Here is an 18,336-nt window from a genome sequence, read left to right as displayed (position 1 = left end):
TTCTCCCCGCAGCCCCTGGGCAGCTCCCCGGGAAGGCTGAGTGCTGAGCCTGGCAGGCGGCAGAGGCCCTGCCCCAGCACACAGCCCCTGGGGCACAGCAGGGACCCTGCTCTGCACCACAGCCCTGGGCACCCCTGCAGCTGCCCTGCAGCACCTTCTCCACACGCAGAAGCCACGAGAGGAATCCTGGCAGCTCCTGGACATGCAGAGACATCCCGAATCCAGCAGCCGCTTCCAGGAACCTGCCCTGCACCATCCTGCAGCCAGAGACTTACCCTGGGCAGAGCTGTGAAGGTTTCTCCTGCACTGAGCTCTCCTCTGCCCACAGCCTCCAGGCTGCCTGGAATCTCTTTCTGCCTGGGTGCCTGCGGTCAGAGCCCCCAGCCCTGCTGCGCTGTGCAGAGGAGCTGCTCCTGGGCACAGCTGTCTCTCTGCACCACGGCCCTCTTGCCACGAGCTCTCTCTGTCCCACAAGCCTGGCCCAGCTCAGCAGCACAGCACCAGCCCAAGGCACTGCAATCACCCCTCTGCGGGCTTTGCTGATGAGCCCACGAACCTCAGGCACTCAGACACAATTGAAGACATCTCTGCAGAAGTCCAAGTCAGAGGCAAGTTTCCTGCAGTGTCCCCCTGAGGGCCAGCACTGACACAGCCTCCCTTGGAGCTCGTTAGAGCAGGACACTGGAGGCAGTGAGGACATGGAGACAAAGGCAATGTGAAGATGACACTGATGTGTAGGAAAACTGGACGTGTGTCACCAAGCACAAGGCCCATGTTCCCTAGGAAGGAGATCCTTTCTCTTCCCACATTGCTCAGGGTTCTTCGTGGGGCAGTAGGAGATGGGGATGTGCATTGCCAAGTGCAGGAGAATGGTACGACCCCTGCCTCGTTCATGGGTGCATGCACAGAGATAATGAGAACCTTGTGCTCATTATCAAGATGTCTCTTCACAGGCCTCAGTGGCAGTGAGTTTCAGTCAGGCCTCAGTGTTGGGACTTTCAGCCTTGGTAGAACCCTTGCTCCTCTCCACACCAGGCTGTCCTAGGGACTCCCAGACCTTCACCTCTTTACCAGCTAGTTGTAGGCACTTGTCCGTGCGGTGTCACACCGGGTCTGAGCTGAGTATGATAACTCAGATCTTCTTGGTGGCCATGCTCCTCATAAGGCAGTTCTGTAGGAAGCTGGTCTGGTTCCTGCTGAGCAGGCACCACTGCTTGTATGCACCACACTGAAGTTTCATTCTGTCAGGTGTTAATGTCTGTACACAGATGGTTCAACCTTTGTATGATTGTGTTGTCTCTGACAAGACAAAAGCAGCAGGAGTTGCAGGAAAGTTTGGATAACACAGGAGTAGCCAGTTGAATGGAATTGAAGCACAGAGTCACAGAAGTGCAGGATATGGAAGGCTGCCAGGTTCCACCTCTTCTGTGCTTCCTTCTCATGCAAGCTGTCAGTTTGTCTGGAGCTGTGTCCTGAATGTTACGGGGCTGTGCATGTGAAAATTAAAAGGGCCAAAGTCCAGCTGGAGCTCAATCTGTATATTTATGTCAAAGAAACAAAAACTATTTATATATAAACTCCAAATAAAGGAGGATTAAGGAGAATCATCATCCTTTATTGGATGTGGGGGGAAAGCTGGTGACAAGAAAGGAGGTGAAGGCTGAGGTACTTAATTCCTTCTTTGCCTAAGTCTCCATCAGCAAGACCAGCTTTTTCCCCTGGATATTTCTTCCTCCTCATGGCCAGTGCCAAAGTTCCAGGGCATGCTTCATGGCAGTTTTTTTCTGCTGCTCTTTCCTACTACCAAAGAAAGCTCCATCAGGGTGGAAACCACTCTTGAAGTAGGCATCCCAACCCAGCAGGCTCCTTGCGGCCTTTCAGCCAACCAGACACAAGTCACCTCAGAAGCAGCTTCCAAGCCAGGGGCCTGCTGCTGGCCTTGCAGCTTCTTGGCTAGACACAGCCAAGCCTTGTGCCTGCTGCTGCCCAGTCATGGACTCAAGCAGAAGGGACAGGACAACCCATCTGGGGGCCTTCTTTCTGTCTGGGTCCTCCTGGGTCTGGAGGCAGAGGGGATCCCCCAGTCAGCATGCCAAGCAGGTGCCTTCTGCTGGCCTAGCAGGGCCACTGCCAGCTGTCAGCCCAAAAGTGCAGATCCCAGGGAGAAGTCAAGGCTGACCTGCAACCTCCAGACACAAGTGACCTCACAGTCCCTTTCTGTGACACGTTCTTGCTGCTGCCCTATCAAGTGCAGAGGCAGAAGTCACCTCACTTTCACTGCCACAGTCACATTCCTCCTGCTGGGGCAGGCGATCCTGAGGTAGGGCTCAGAGAATTCTCACCCATCTCCTTGTGGCCCACAAGCTGATCAGACCCCTCACATTCAGCTTTGAATTCCGTGTGACTACACAGTAACCTCGGTTCCTGCTTTGCCCCAAGGTGCCAAGTGCCTTAAGGTAAGGTTTAGGAGGGTTGTTGAAGGTGAGAAGGTTAATGCACAGGTACAGGGACTTTCAATGTTATTTGTACATGTTTGGTATTAGGGACTAGGGCTCACCTTTCTCTATTAAACATTAAGGAAAAATTAGTTTTTGTGTTACCAAGTGTTTGGTATTCTGTTTAAGTTGTGACATCTGTGGTTAGGGTATGGGCAAGCTTTGTGGTTTAGGGTTTTGTTTATCTCTGTTAAGAAGAATAAGGTGATCTTTGATGTCCCTTTGAACCAAAACCATTCTATGATTCTGTGATCCCATGTTTGTATGATTACCTGTGGCACTGCTACCGTTGTCCATACAAAGCCCATCAAGGCTCTCCTCAGAGCTTTTAACCAAGATTTTTGGTTAGTCCAGCTGGCATCCTGTTACAAGTGGTGTCCCCCAGGGGTCGGTACTGCGACCTATCTTGTTTAATGTCTTTATTGATGACCTAGATGAGGGGAGTGAGTGTACCCTCACTAAATCTGCAGATGACACCAAGCTCGGAGGTAGTGACGATCCACATGAGGGTAGGGTGGCCTTTCAGAGGGATCTGGATAGGCTGGATTGCTGGGTTGAGGTGAATGGGATGAGGTTCAACAAGGCCAAGTGCAGGGTCCTGTAATTTGGCCACAATAACTCCATGCAATGCTATAGGCTTGGGGCAGAGTGGCTAGACTATGAAGAGGAAAAGGACCTGGGAGTGTTGATGGATGCTCAGCTGAACATGAGCCAGCCGTGTGCCCAGGTGGCCAAATAGGCCAAGGGCATCCTGGCCTGTATTAGAAATAATGCAGCCAGCGGGAGCAGGGAGGTGATCGTCCTCCTGTACTCGGCTCTGGTGAAGCAACACCTTGAGCACTGTGTTCAGTTTTGGGCCCCTCATTACAAGAAGGACATCGAGGTCCTGGAACATGTCCAGAGAAGGGAAACCAAACTGTTGAGGGGACTGGAGCACAGGTCTTATGAGGAGTGGCTGAGGGAACTGAGACTATTTACTTTGGCGAAGAGGAGGCTCAGGGGAGACCTCATTGCACTCTACAACTTCCTGAAGAGAGGTTGTGATGAGGTGGGGGTCAGCCTCTTCTCTCAGATAACTAATGATAGGACTCGAGGAAATGGCCACAAGTTGTGCCTGGGGATGTTTAGATTAGATATCACAAAAAACTTTTTCTCTCAAAGAGTAGTCGGGAACTAGAATGGTCTGCTCAGGGACGTGGTGGACTCACTGACCCTCAGTATTCAAGAACCAGCAGGACAAGATGCTAGGAGCTATGGCTCAGTAGCTTAGTAGGCAGTATTAGTGATAGGAAGGTTGGACTAAATGGTCTTGTAGGTCCTTTCCAAATTTGTGCTTTTATGATTTCGATGACTCTATCATAGGACAAGGGAAATGGTTTTAAACTTCAAGAGGGTAGATTTAGAGTAGATAGTCAGATGAAATTCTTGACTTGGAGGTGAGGCACTGGCACTTGTGCTGTGGGTCCAGAGGTCACCCAGAGGGAGTTTGGATCAGCCCATGCCCTTGTGTTTGAAGGAACAGCTGGTGAGAGTGGAGAGGCAGCAGTGAAATCATGGGAATACCAGAGTGAGAGCAAGGTGGGGAAGAGAAGTGTCTGTCTGCAGCCTTCAGGGAAGTGTGGGACAGCACAAGAAAGCATGTAGAGGAGAAGGCAGAGGGCTCTGACAAGAATGGAAGGCTGCAGCAGCACTGACATCTTTGTCCCCTTGGCCATGGCTTATGAGGAGATGTGTTTTACTCATGGCATTGGGACTATGAATTCTCCTTTCAACCCTTCACAAATGCGGGAAAGTGTCATACCATTGTCCTTCAGATGATATTCTGGGCATCACCCCCTGCCCCACAGACCCCAGGAAGAGTGAGACATGGGGGTGCTGGGGGTGCAGGATCTCCCCTCCAGTGGCTGGGGTCAGGCCTTCACCTTCTGATTCACCAAAACAAACCAAGATTTCTCAGCACAGTGCCTTTTCTTGTCTATAATCATGGCTTCCAGTTATCTACCCAAACAATTCCCATGGGAGGCTTTCGTACTAATAGACTAGAATAGCCAACAGAGTCTGGAATATAGAGTCTAGAGCATTCTAATACCACAGAATAGAGTAGCCAACAGAGGTAAGACAGGCACTCTAATATAATAACAGCCATCAGAAAGCTGATCTCAGTTAAATGACTGATATGGGGAGGTCAGGAGTAGCCTGGCCAGGAGAAATGTGAGATTTGTGGGAGGGAAGAGGAAGGGAAGAGGAGGTCGGAAACTTAACTTTGTAGAGATAAGTGTAAGTGAGTTCCTGTAATGTTGATGCTGCTGTAAAACTGATTTCAGAAATTCTCGTAGGGCCTGTAAACTATTTTCAAAAAAAAAACAATAATCCTTAAACCTAAACATTAGTGCAACATCCTGACAGGAATCCACTATTGGAAAGCAGAACTCAAAATATCACCTGAAGAAAAACTCAGCCCGTAGCCCCCTTTCCTTTCCTTTACTCTCTTGCTCACCCTGATCCCTGCCCTTAACACTATCATTAAAATGCTCTATTTTTCCCTAGACTTCTTGCCAGACCTAAACAAAACCCTAAACCTTAATGCTTGCCCATACCGTAACCAGAAACATGACACCACAAACAGAACACCAAATTTTCCAACAAAAACTTTGCTTAATCTCTAACACAGAAAGGTAAAATCTAGTCCCTATGAGACAAGAGAGATGTGAGCTCTGCGTCAGGATCTCCTGCCTGAGCAGGAGGAATGTGACTGTGGCAGTGACTGTGAGGTCACTTCTGTCTCTGCACTTGATAGGGCAGCTGCAAGAACGTGTCATGGAATGGGACTGTGAGGTCACTTGTGCCTGTAGGTGGTAGGACCTTTTGAGAAGTCAAGGCACCTAGCTGGCATGCTGACTGGGGGATTCCCTCTGCCTCCAGAGCCAGGAGGACCCAGACAGAAAGAAGGCCCCCATATGGGTTGTCCTGTCCCTTCTGCTTGAGTCCATGAGTGGGCAGCAGCAGGCACAAGGCTTGGCTGTGTGTAGCCAAGAAGCTGCAAGGCCAGCAGGAGGCCCATGGCTTGGAAGCTGCTGCGGAGCTGACTTGTGTCTGGTTGGCTGAGAGGTTGCAAGGAGCCTGCTGGGTTGGGATACCTACTTCAGGAAGGGTTTCTACCACAGGGATGCCATACGAGCAGTGGTGCCTTCTCACAAGGAACCAGGCCAGCTTCTTACAGAGCTGCCTTATGAGATATTTGGGTCCATGGCTATGGCTATTTTCTCTGCCACTAAAGCTTTGAGGAGACAGCTAAACATTAAAGCACCAGAGCCTAATTGACTCCTCTTGGGCTCATCAGCAAAGCCACCAGAGGGGTGATTCCAATGCCTTGGGCTGGGCCTGTGCTGCTGAGCTGGGCAGGGCTCCTGGGACATGAAAAAAAAAACACATTTGAGAAAGTTCCATAAAGCACAGAGACAGCTGTGCCCAGGAGCAGGTCCTCTGCACAGCGCAGCAGGGCTGGGGGCTCTGACTGCAGCTGGCATGGGGAAAGGAGAAAAGGGGAGTGGGCTTGGAGGCAGTTGGCAGTGGGAGGATGCTGAGAGCTGCCTGCAGGAGAAACCTGCACAGCCCTTGACAAGGTAAGTGTCTGGCTGCAGGGCCATGCAGCTGCAGGTCCTGGAAGGGTCTCGTGCTGGGTGTTGTTTCTGGGAGGGCAGTGGGCAATGCAGTAGGCTTTGAGAGTCCTGCTGGGCTGCTCTGTGAGGGGAGGAAGTCTGGCAGAAGCCCCTTGGAGTGTCATAAGGCAGGTGCCCCTGGTCAGTTATGGGTAGAGTGGCCAAGCCTCCTCCAGAACCTGCAGGGGTGCAGCTGGGATGCTGCGATATCCCTTCATGTGGATACCCGGCTCTCTGTGAGGTGTTCTCATGGGCTGCAGGCTGTTTTCCATCAGGATGCAGCTCTCTAATGGCATCCTTGTTTTATCCAGCGTTCCCAAGAAGAAGACTCCTCTGTGCTAAGGCCCTTTCCGTACTGCTGGATGGCTCTCTGTTGGCAGCTGGAGTGAGGCAAAGAGGGAAGAGCTGAGGTTCTTCTCAGTCCTCCAGAGACAAGGTGAGGTTTCCGTCCAGCTGCACTTGAAGTGGGGCTTCTCTGCTCACAGCTGACTCCAGATTCTTCTCGTGGAAAGACCTGAGTGGGATGATCCTGCAACTCAGAGACAGGAGATACAAGGCAGCTTAAAACAAGACTGGTGGGCAGTGGCCTATTGAACTCTATACACAGATGAGTGGTTTCCAACAACACCGCAAAGCTCATGGATTTGACAAATGATCTGAAGTTGAGTTTTCATTGTGTTCCTGCTTCCCTCCTGCTGCACAGCAGGAAGGACTCCTCTGGAGCCATAGCAGCCCCTACTCCCAGTGCCACTCTCAGCCAGCACCAGCCACAGCTAAAGCAAGAGAGCTGCAGAAAGGTTCTCCTGTAGAGAGAGAGGCTCAGGCTGGGTGTGCTTTAAAGCTTGCAGTAGGAATTTTTCAGAGAAGTATCGTCTAAATTTTTTCTGCCTTCTCTTCAACAGACAGCTGTGTTCAATGTCAGAAAATGCCCAACAGCAGCTCTGTGAGTGAGTTCCTCCTGCTGGCATTCGCAGACACGCGTGAGCTGCAGCTCCTGCACTTTGCGCTCTTCCTGGGCATCTACCTGGCTGCCCTCCTGGGCAACGGCCTCATCCTCAGTGCCGTAGCCTGCCACCACCGCCTCCACACCCCCATGTACTTCTTCCTCCTCAACCTCGCCCTCCTGGACCTGGGCTGCATCTCCACCACTCTGCCCAAAGCCATGGCCAATGCCCTCTGGGACACCAGGACCATCTCCTGTCAAGGCTGTGCTGCTCAAGTCTTCTTTTTAGTCTTCTTGTTTGGTTCAGAGTACTATCTCCTCACCATCGTGGCGTATGACCGCTACGTTGCCATCTGCAAGCCCCTGCACTACGGGAGCCTCGTGGGCAGCAGAGCTTGTGCCCAGATGGCAGCAGCTGCCTGGGGCAGTGGCCTTCTCAATGCTGTCCTGCACACGGCCACTACATTTTCAGTGCCCCTCTGCCGAGGCAATGCTGTGGACCAGTTCTTCTGTGAAATCTCACAGATCCTGAAGCTCTCCTGCTCAGATGCCTACCTCAGGGAAATTGGGGCACTTGTGTTTAGTGTTTTTTTAGTCCTTGGTTGTTTTGTTTTCACTGTGTTGTCCTATGTGCAGATCTTCAGGGCAGTGCTGAGGATATCCTCCTCTCAGGGACGACACAAAGCCTTTTCCACGTGCCTCCCTCACATGGCCATGATCTCCCTGTTTGTCAGCACAGCCACAGTTGCCTACCTGAAGCCCCCTTCTATCTCCTCCCCATCCCTGGACCTGGTGATGGCAGTTCTGTACTCGGTGGTGCCACCAGCAATGAACCCTCTCATCTATAGCATTAGGAACCAGGAGCTCAGGAATGCTTTGATTAAAACTGTTTCTATACATGCTTTTAAAGTATCAGAGATGTGCTGTGCTCATTATTATTATTGTCATAATCAATAATGTAAAATAAAAATATTAATTGGAATGAGAAGTTATTTGGGAAACTGAGGGAACAATTTTTATTGTTTAATTTTTTTTTTATTTAACATCTTTAATTTTTTTAAATATTATTTTTATTTGAATAATGGATTTTTTAACCATCATCATGCTAATTTATTTACCTTATCCCAGTCATCTCATGTACCTGTAGACCTAGGTTTCCTCCGTGAATAAAGACAATAAGGAAGGCATCCGAAATACATTCAGAATGTCACTGGTCAGAGGTCCCGTGTCCTCATGGGAGCAGCCCCAGCATGCAGGAGGGGCTCAGGACCAAGAGCCCAGTTGCGACATATAGGAGCAGCCCCAGTGTCCCTTGGGCTTGCCCCTCACTGCCCGTTGGGCTCTGCCTCTCTGCTGCCTTCGGGCCGGGGCTGCTGCTTCCCTGGAGCCATGGCCATGGCCAGCAGCAGGACGTGGCCTTTTCCCTGCTGCTCTCTTGGCTTCCAGTTTGTTCTCTTGTGCTCTTATGTTTGGGTTAGCCCTGAGATCTTGTCTACCTTAGTGACAGTCCTGTTGTCTCTGCAGTGGCATCCCTGTCCCTGCAGATAGCAGCAGGCACTGTGCAGCCCTGGGTCACAGCTGGCCCCCCTGCTAGCACCACAATAATACAAGGGGCTGCTCACGGCAAACCCTGAAACCTGGAAGCCTCTTCCATATCTGCTGCCAATGGGTCTTGCAGGAAAAGCTTAATGGACCCGTAGCATAATGCACCAGCATCACCATAGTTGGCCCCAGAACAGGAGACACTAGAGAGGCCCAGAGCCGCCTTTGTGCCAGCAGCTGCGGTGCCTTGCGAGGGGCTGGGGCTGTGGTGGCCATGCCCAGAGCCCTGCAGCAGCCTGCACTGGGCACTGCCCTGGGGCCAGCACAGCCTGGGCTACTGGGCTGAGGAGAGGGCAGGGAGGTGGGGAGAGGTGGGCAGGGGCTGGGCTGGGCAGTGCCCGGCAGAGGGCAACAGCAGCGTCAGGGAGCGGTGGCAGCATGCAGGGGAAGGCTCCCAGCAGGGCTAGGTGCTGCAGAGCCAGGGCTGCACCAAGGGAGCCCAGAGCTGCAGGGGCAGGGGAGAGGAGGCCGAGGGCCAGGGCGGCTGCTGCAGGGGCAGGGAGCTCAGCATGGCCCTTGCAGCCCCCTGCCCTGGGCCTGCCTCTGCCCTTGGGCTCGGCCCCGGCCTTGGCTCTGCTGGCAGGAGGGCTCCTGCCATGCACTTCCTGGCCTCCCCTCGCCTGCGCACAGCTGCTGCCCACTCCGGCTGCTGCCTCAAACGTGTCCTCACAAGCAGCACCACCCCTTGGGCTGCTTCTGCTGGCCTCCCCCACCACACTGCCTTGACTCCTTGTCTCTGCTGGGCTCCAATTCCTTCACCGAAATTCCTTCATTCACTGTCAGCACCCTCTCCCCTGCCATGGTGGGATGTGTTTCCAGTGGGCTGTTTACCAGACACAGTTATAAATACGACAAGCAGGTGTAGAGGAGTCCTACTTCCAGACAGGGGCAGGCAGGAAGAAAAACGACAATCAGATTTACTGGACTGTGTATATTTAAGGGCCTGGCACATCAGACCCATAAATGTATCAGGCTCTACTGGACACCGGTGCACAGTGTACCCTAATGCCATCAAGCTAGAAAGAGGTAGAACCCACCTGTATTTCTGGAGTGACAGGGGGATCCCAACAGTTAACTGTACTGGAGACTGAGGTGAGTCTAACTGGGAAGGAATGGCAAAACCACCCCACTGGGACTGGCCCAGAGGCTATGTGCATCCTTGGCATAGACTGCTTCAGGAGAGGGAATTCAGAGTTCCAAGAGGACACCACCAGTGGGGCTTTGGCAGAGCTGCCTTGGAGACAAAGGACATGAAACAGTTGTCTACCTTGCTTGGCCTTCCACAGAATCCTTCTGTTGGGGGTTTGCTGAGGGTTGAAGAACAGCAGGTGCCAATGGCTACCATGGTGGTGCACCTGAGGCAGCGTCGCGCTAACCGAGACTCCCTGATTGCCATCCATGAGCTGGGTCATCGACTGGAGAGCCAAGGTGTAGATGTAGAGCTTGGGAGTGTGCTTTAGTGAAGGACTTGTCAGCACTAAGGTAAAGTTGCCTGACCTGGGTTACACATCCCAGGGTAGTGTCAGGCACAGTGCAATTCTTTTTGCCTTCTACATCTATAGCACAGGAAGTAGGACTTTGCCCTACTCCATTGAATGGGCAGGTCTTTTCACTCTACCCAATGTAGGTTTCTGTGTCTGGAAGGGGACAATTTCCCCAATGAGGCCAAGTTCATGGGTACAGCTACAGCCAATAAAGATATATTTTCTTTATTTTTCACCCTGAGTTTTCCACAGAAGACTCAAGAGAAACCATGGATGTCCAGGTGTGTACTGAGATTCAGGCTGAATTTCTCAGATTCCAAAATTCATTTCAATTTTATTTTATTTTATTTTATTTTATTTTATTTTATTTTATTTTATTTTATTTTATTTTATTTTATTTTATTTTATTTTATTTTATTTTATTTTATTTTATTTTATTTTATTTTATTTTATTATTTTCTAAGCACACCCCTGACTTATCTTATAAGGGTTTCATGTACTGGGCTGGACTTCAGTTACAGGGACAAAGACCACTGCTGGCAGTGGAGGTGTCAGACCAGCAAACTCTGCTCTTTCTCCCGATGAAGGTCTCCAAATAAGTCACCCTGGATGAATAGCAATAGGAGAATGATGCTCCAAACTGAAATGCAGCAAAATTCAGCCTTTGAAACAAGAAAATATTTTTATTGTTAACTCTTTGAAATCTTCTTCCTTAATTACATCATGCAAGCTCTGGAATTAGCTGCACAAGGTGTGAAGGCTTGAAGAATACTATGGAAGAGATGTTAGGAGTTTCTGCATTTTAATGAGTTCCATTTGGATTTTGGTACTGAGTCTATGAAGCTCAGGTACTGAGAGGTGAATGATGCAACTGCTAGAGAAAGTAAAGTCAGAACGAAAAGTTGAAGAGACTTGGAATATTAATGGGCCCCACTGAGGGCTGTTCCTAACAAAGCCTCCCCAGGGCCTTGTTAGGGCAGGTAATTGGAGGCCATGGTTACAGACAGGCAAAGCACTATGCTGAGAAAAGTCTTGCTTGGCTTTGGTGAAGATGAAAAGGCCTGACCCCAGCTACCTGGAGGAGAGATCCTGCATTCCCATGTCTGCCTCAAGGCTGTTCCTGGGGTCTGTGGGATGGGGTGGTCAGTGTGATGCCATGAGAAGAATAATGGTATGACACCTCCGAGGTGCTGCACAGGGTTGCAAGGAATACATGAGGCCCCATCACAATGAATATAACATCTCTCCTCCTAAGCTCGAGCCAAGGGGACAAGAAGTTCACACATGTTGGGGCCCTCCCTTTTTACTAGCACACTCTGCCTTCTCCTCTGCAGGCTTTCCAATGCTTTCCCACACATTGCCCTATTGTCTTGAAGGCTTCAGGCACCCACCTCTGTTCACCATCTTGCTCTCATGCCTTGCTTTCACTGATGCCTCATCAGCCCTCACCAGCTGTTCCTTGAAACACAAAGCCAGGGTCTGATCAGAGGGTGACCTCTGGCACCACAGAATGACCCTTTGAGAGACATTTCTTCCTCCTCGTGACCAGTGCCAGCCTTCCATGGAACACTTTGTGGCAGTTTTTTCTTTCCCGCTCTTTCCTATTACCACAGAAATCTCCATCAGGGTGGAAACCCCTCCTGAAGTAGGCATCCCAACCCATCAGCCTTCTTGCATCCAGTCAGCCAAGCAGACACAAGTCACCTCAACAGCGTCTTTCAAGCCAGGGGCCTGCTGCTGGCCTTGCAGCTTCTTGGCTAGACACAGCCAAGCCTTGTGCCTGCTGCTGTGCAGTCATGGACTCAAGCAGAAGGGACAGGACAACCCATATGGGGGCCTTCTTTCTGCCTGGGTCGTCCTGGCTCTGGAGGCAGAGGGGATCCCCCAGTCAGCATGCCAAGCAGGTGCCTTCTGCTGGCCTAGCAGGGCCACTGCCAGATGTCAGCCCAAAAGTACAGATCTCAGGGAGAAGTCAAGGCTGACCTGCCACCTCCAGACACAAGTGACCTCCCAGTCCCTTTCTGTGACACGTTCCTGCTGCTGCCCTATCAAGTGCAGAGACAGAATTAACCTCACAGTCACTGCCACAGTCACATTCCTCCTGCTGGGGCAGGAGATCCTGAGGCAGAGCTGAGCTCCTCAGAGCATTCCCACCCATCTCCTCCTTGTGGTCCACAATCTGATCAGATCAGGGTGAGCGAGAGAGTAAAGATAAGGGAAAGGGGCTATGGGCTGAGTTTTGGCTTGAAGGGATAGTTTTAGGTCAGGCATAAGAGTCGTGGATTCCTATCAGGGTGTGGAGTAGCATTTAGTTTTGAGGATTAATGTCACTTATTTGGGGATTAATGTCACTGGTTAGAATAGGGGAAGGGCTTTACATGACTGTTTTAAGGCAGCGTTACAACAGAATCAACATTGCCTGATTGTTCTAAACTCACAGAAATCATTAATTTCTGCTGGCCAAACTCTTTTTCCCTCCCCCAAATCTCACATCTCTCCTGGCCAGGTTTCTCCTGATTTCCCCGTATCAGTCATTTTCTTAGGGGCAGCTTTCTGATAACTTTCATGATCTCAGAGTATCTGCATTATATCTGTTGGCTACTCCTTTCTTGAGACTGACATGGCACCTAAGTCAGGATGGAAAAGAACACAAAGGCTGTAGGTGAACCCTGCACAATACGCCCAGCATCTCTTGTACCACCCCAAAATTTGGTTTCCTGCCTCCAACTTTTGGATATGGAATGGCTTCTGTGCATGCAGGGTACCTTTTTCCAAACCCTCATGCATGGTTCAGTTTGCCCCAAGTGTCTTGGAGGCAGTGGCCCCCTCTGTGTAGAAAACTGAAAGCAGTCCTAAAGAATGACTTCAGGCAAAAGCTGACACCTCTGACATGACAACCCCTACCCAAGACCTCTTCCTCTATGGGGCCTACCAGGTACTTAGAAAGAGCCGATCTCAGAAACCACATGCACAGCAAGTGCCTTCTGCTGCCCTACCATGGACACTGGCAGATGTGAGCCTAAAGGCACAGATCCCAGCCAGGAGTCAAGGGTGACCTGTCAGCTACTTCAGAATGCAGTCACCTCACAGGCCATTTAACAACCAGTCGCTTCCCGCTGGACTTAGTGCTTCTGATGCACCACTGAGCTTATAATACCACACCTACAAAACACCCCCTTTTTGGGCCAGGACCTGCCCAGGTAGAAGTGATCTGGTTGTGATCCACCAAGCTCATGACACACCTGCTGGGCTCCCAGCCTCTCTGACACACAGGAGCCAGTTCCGTGCCAGTCCTGTGAGGTGCTACGGCAGGAGGGACCTTGCAGGCAATGTTCCAGCCCCATGCCTGTTGGTGGTCTCTCAGCTCCTTGTGCACAGTGAAGATCACTCTCAAGTCCAGAAGTCTGAAGCTGGCCTAGAAGACACTCATGTGAAGCATCCTTGAAGCCCCAGCCCCAGCTGGTGATGCTGCTCTGCAAAGTAAGGGGGCTGTGGTGCCTGGGGTATGGGGGCACTCTGCAGGACTGTGCTGGGCAGGCTGGGAGGCAGACCCAGCTCATGGGGTCACTGCCATTGCCCCAGGGCTGCAAGGAATCACTTGCCAGGCTCCTTTGCTGGGGCTTTTTTGAGCCGTGGGGCTGCAGGGCTCTCCTCTGCCTGCTCACACCAGATTGAGCACTTGAGCTCTGCTCAGTCCACCTTGGAGGAGATCCCCCCTTAGGAGGGAAGTGCTGCAGTGGAGGCCAGCTGTGCCACTGCCGTGCCCACTGCCTGTCCCTGCCTGCAGTCCCAGCACAGCCCCACAGCAGCACTGGCACCAAGTGAGAGGAGCAGCCGGGCCTGATCCCACCAGCAGGGCTCAGCAGGACAGGGCGGCAGTGGCAAGAGAGCAGCTCTGCATGCCCCAAGCGCTGGTGCTCCCTGGCCGTGCTGTTGGGATGGGACTCTTTTCCTCTGCACCCCTGCACATGGGCACTGCCCCTGCAGAGCCAGAACAGGTCTCAGAGGAAGGATGTCAGACAAAAAAGCCTATTGAACTTTAACTTCCTGAAGTTTAAATTCATAGAGATCATGGTTTCACATGCACAGAGTCTATGAGCTATATTCAACAGGTACTTCCATATCATTTTAATGGGTGTTATTAGCTGAATTGATGTAATAAGAATATACAGAAACACAACCACGAAAAACAAAACAAAACAAAACGCCACAGGTATATTGGCTATTCATATAATTATTGACATTACAAGTCATGTGCAGAAGCAGATCAGAAATTTGCATCCAAGACACATCTAGCCATCTATTTCCACAAGGCATGCTTGAGCTCCTGGCTCCTCATGCTACAGATGAGGACGTGCTACACTACAGACACCACTGAGTACAGAACTGCCACCACCAGGTACAGGGATGGGGAGGAGATGGGGGGGGGCTTCAGGCAGGCAACCATGACAGGCCTGAGGAAGACGGACACCATGGCCAGGTGAGGGAGGCACGTGGAAAAGGCTTTGTGCTGGCCCTGCTATAGAGACGATAGGACTGTCACCTAGATCCACAAGGTCTAATCCAAGTACACTGTTCCTATGCGTGGCAGCTGGGCTCTTGGCCCTGAGCCCCTTCAGGATGCTGAGGATGCTCCCCCAGCTCCAGAGGAGATGGAAAGAGAAGGATACTGAGACTAATGAATTTCCACTGGTATCTTTATTGTCTTTAACAACAAAGGAAACATGATCTCTGTGTATATTAAATGATATGGTAAAAACTAAGACAAAATGTAACATTCAGAATGCTGAGAACTACACTACAAAAATAAATAAATAAATAAATAAATAAAATAAAATATTAACAGAGAAAAATAATTTTTAAAATGTTGTGTCATTTTCCCGAATACTCTTTTATTTCTGTTAGGATTATTATTAATGAAAATGTTATGATAACACTAATAATGATAAAAATGATACGATATAGTATGAATCAAAATATTTGCATATTATTAAGAATACATTCTCTGAATACATAACAGATGCTAAAGAAGCAAGTATGGAAACAATTTCCTCACTGCATTCTTGAGCTCCTGATTCCTCATGCTGTAGATGAGGGGGTTCACTACTGGAGGCACCATTGAGTACAGAAATGCCACCACTAGGTCCAGGGATGGAGAGGAAATGGAGGGAGGCTTCAGGTAGGCAAATATGGCAGTACTGACGAACAGAGAGACCACGGCCAGGTGAGGGAGGCACGTGGAAAAGGCTTTGTGCTTGCCCTGCTCAGAGGGCATCCTCAGCACTGCCCTGAAGATCTGCACATAGGACACCACAATGAAAATAAAACAACCAAAGGCCAAAAAAACACTAAAAACAAGTGCTCTAACTTCCCTGAGGTAAGTATTTGAGCAAGAGAGCTTGAGGATGTGGGGGATTTCACAGAAGAACTGGTCCACAACAGTGCCATAGCAGAGGGGCAGGGAAAATGTGTTGGCCGTGTGCAGGACAGCATTGAGAAAGCCACTGCCCCAGGCAGCTGCTGCCATCTGGGCACAAGCTCTGCTGCCCACGAGGCTCCCGTAGTGCAGGGGCTTGCAGATGGCAACGTAGCGGTCGTAGGCCATGACAGTGAGAAGGGAATATTCTGCTACGATCAAGAAGACAAAAAAGAAGACCTGAGCAGCACAGCCTTGATAGGAGATGACCCTGGTGTCCCAGAGGGCATTGGCCATGGCTTTGGGCAGAGTGGTGGAGATGCAGCCCAGGTCGAGGAGGGCGAGGTTGAGCAGGAAGAAGTACATGGGGGTGTGGAGGCGGTGGTCGCAGGCTACGGCGCTGAGGATGAGGCCGTTGCCCAGGAGGGCAGCCAGGTAGATGCCCAGGAAGAGCGCGAAGTGCAGGAGCTGCAGTTCGCGCGTGTCTGCGAATGCCAGCAGCAGGAACTCACTGACTGAGCTGCTGTTGGGCATTTGCTGACATTAAGCACAGCTGCCTGTTGAAGATGAGAATGCAGATCAAAGTTAGAACAGACTTAAATGAAGAAAACGTATTCCCTATCTTAGCACACCCCCCAGGCGATCTTCTCTCTTTACAGGAGAACCTGTCAGAATCTCATTGTTTCCATTCTGATCTCTCTGTGCAATACTCTGGGATTCTCAGTCTCCTGTACAATCCTGAAAACAAAGTACCCTCAAACTTGCCTCCTCTGCAGTGCAGGAATCGGAAAGCACTGAACCAAAAAAAAAAAAAAAAAAGCCTTCTCCTTCAGATAAAAAAAGCCTCAATCTTCTTCTGAAACTGACCCCTTATAAATGCCATTCTCTAAAGCATCTTCCACTCCTTTCTGGAGAAACAGAGAGACCCATCCTGACAGATGCTATCAGCCATCAGATGTGCCAGCTGTAGGAGACCCCTCTGGCAACCCCACCTGCATTGCCCTGCTGCCAGAGCCTCACGGTGTCAAGAGCCTGCAGATGTGTCCTGCCACACGCTGCCCTCTGTTGTTGCGCTCCTCAATGCCTCCAAGCCCTCTCTCCTCTCCTCTCTGTGTGCCAGCTGCGGTCAGAGCCCCCAGCCCTGCTGCGCTGTGCAGAGGAGCTGCTCCTGGGCACAGCTCTCTCTCTGCAGCACTGTCCTCTTGCCAGGAGCTCTGCTTGGGCCCAAGAGCCCAGCCCAGCTCAGCAGCACAGCACCCGACCATGGCATAGCTTACTCTGTGCCCTTGGGCTCCCTCGAGGTGTCCCCAAGGCCTCAGGGCTGACAGCTCCCCAAGGCAGCAGGGTCTCTGCTGGGGTGTGCTGATTGAAGGAGACTGAAGTCATCACTGACCTCTTCTCTCTGTAGATGCCAGAGACTAATTTTTTAAAGTGTGATTTGTGCTTTGGATTGTGGTTGTCAAGCATGTTGTGCTTTGTCCTGGCATACAGCTCAGCACCACGTAGCTCATCCTCACCCCTGAAATGCTAATATGTTGAGATAAGGACGGTTTGATTGCAAAAGGAAAGGAAGAGATGTTGCTGCTGCTGATGATGATGATGGTGATAATGTAGTTTAATAAATCAAGCGATGCACAGTGAAGTTGCTCACCACACACTGAACAATACACAGCCCGTCCCCAGGCAGGGGTCCCCCTGAACCTGGGCAGCCTGCCTCAGGATCTCCTGTGTAGGTCCTTTGATCTTGCTTTGTTTTATGTCAAAATCAGCAGTGGTGGGACTTCATTCAGTCCACAGACGTCCACCATTATCTTCCACTCCCCATTAGAATTTTGCACTGTCCGTATGGGACTATTAAAGGGTGAGAGAGCCTTGCTGATCACTCCTTGGCTCTCCAGTCAATGAACCAGCTCATGCAGGGGAGTCAGGGAGTCTCTGTCAGTGCAATACTGCCTCAGGTGCACTGTTGTGGTAGCGATTGGCACCTGCTGCTCATTGGCCATCAGCACCTCCAGAGCAGAAGGGCCCTGTGAGAGAGTGGGCAAGGTAGACAACTGTTTAAAGGTAAGCCTTTGGATCTTTGAAGTACCCTTTCCTGAAGGACTCTATACTAAGGATGCACAGAGCTTCTGGGCCAGTCTCAAGGGGTTGCTTTTGCCACTCTTTCCCATTAGACTCACATCAGCCTCCAATACAGTTGACTACTGGGATTCTCCCATCATTCCAGAAATACAATTGGGTTCTGGCCCTTTTAGCTTGATGGCATTACAGTACACTGTGCATTGGTGTCCTTTAAAACCTAACACCTCCTGTGGGTCTGTGTTAAGCAAGTAATCCTCAAAGTCCAATACACCCAGTTGCCTCCTTCCTCCCCCCGGTTGGAGGTAGAACCCCTCTAGTCCCGCTCATAGTATTCATTACTCTGTTTGGAGGACTGCCCACTAGAAACAGGAGCAGCAATTTTCTCAGAAGAACCACTTTTTGTGAATGTTTTTCCTTGTGCTTCATGTATCCATGCCTCTAGGATGGAGGTAGATTTTCCATCCCATTTACTCATGGCTTCTCCGTGATCACACAGTTAAAACCACAGAGCTGCACGTGGTATGTACCCACTATATCACCTTTCTTGAGTAGAGGGACACTTACACCTGAGAGCTGAGGTATTGGTTCGTACAGGTAGGGAGGAAGATGTATTCTCTTGTAGTTCTTGGACCTACTCAGACAGTTTCTCCATAGA

The 18,336-nt window shown here is 50.6% G+C and overlaps 2 protein-coding genes across 2 annotated transcripts; one reads left to right on the top strand and one right to left on the bottom strand.

Moving 5' to 3' along the window:
• Window positions 1-7,079: 7,079 nt before the first annotated feature.
• On the top strand, window positions 7,080-8,802 carry LOC311216138 (olfactory receptor 14C36-like; the record flags this gene model as incomplete). Its single annotated transcript, XM_084297684.1, has 2 exons — window positions 7,080-8,006; window positions 8,776-8,802. 2 exons carry the CDS (start codon window positions 7,080-7,082, stop codon window positions 8,800-8,802), a joined length of 954 nt encoding a protein of 317 aa, XP_084153810.1.
• Window positions 8,803-15,206: 6,404 nt separating this feature from the next.
• Window positions 15,207-16,133, bottom strand: LOC311216137 (olfactory receptor 14C36-like; the record flags this gene model as incomplete). The annotated part of the gene is made up of 1 exon (XM_084297683.1): window positions 15,207-16,133. The coding sequence occupies one exon, from the start codon at window positions 16,131-16,133 to the stop codon at window positions 15,207-15,209; it is 927 nt and encodes a 308-aa protein (XP_084153809.1).
• Between the last annotated feature and the right edge of the window lie 2,203 nt (window positions 16,134-18,336).

Source organism: Netta rufina (genome assembly GCF_964035555.1).
Source record: "Netta rufina genome assembly, chromosome: 18".
NCBI lineage: Eukaryota > Metazoa > Chordata > Aves > Anseriformes > Anatidae > Netta > Netta rufina.
This window is presented reverse-complemented; position numbering and strand designations above follow the sequence as displayed.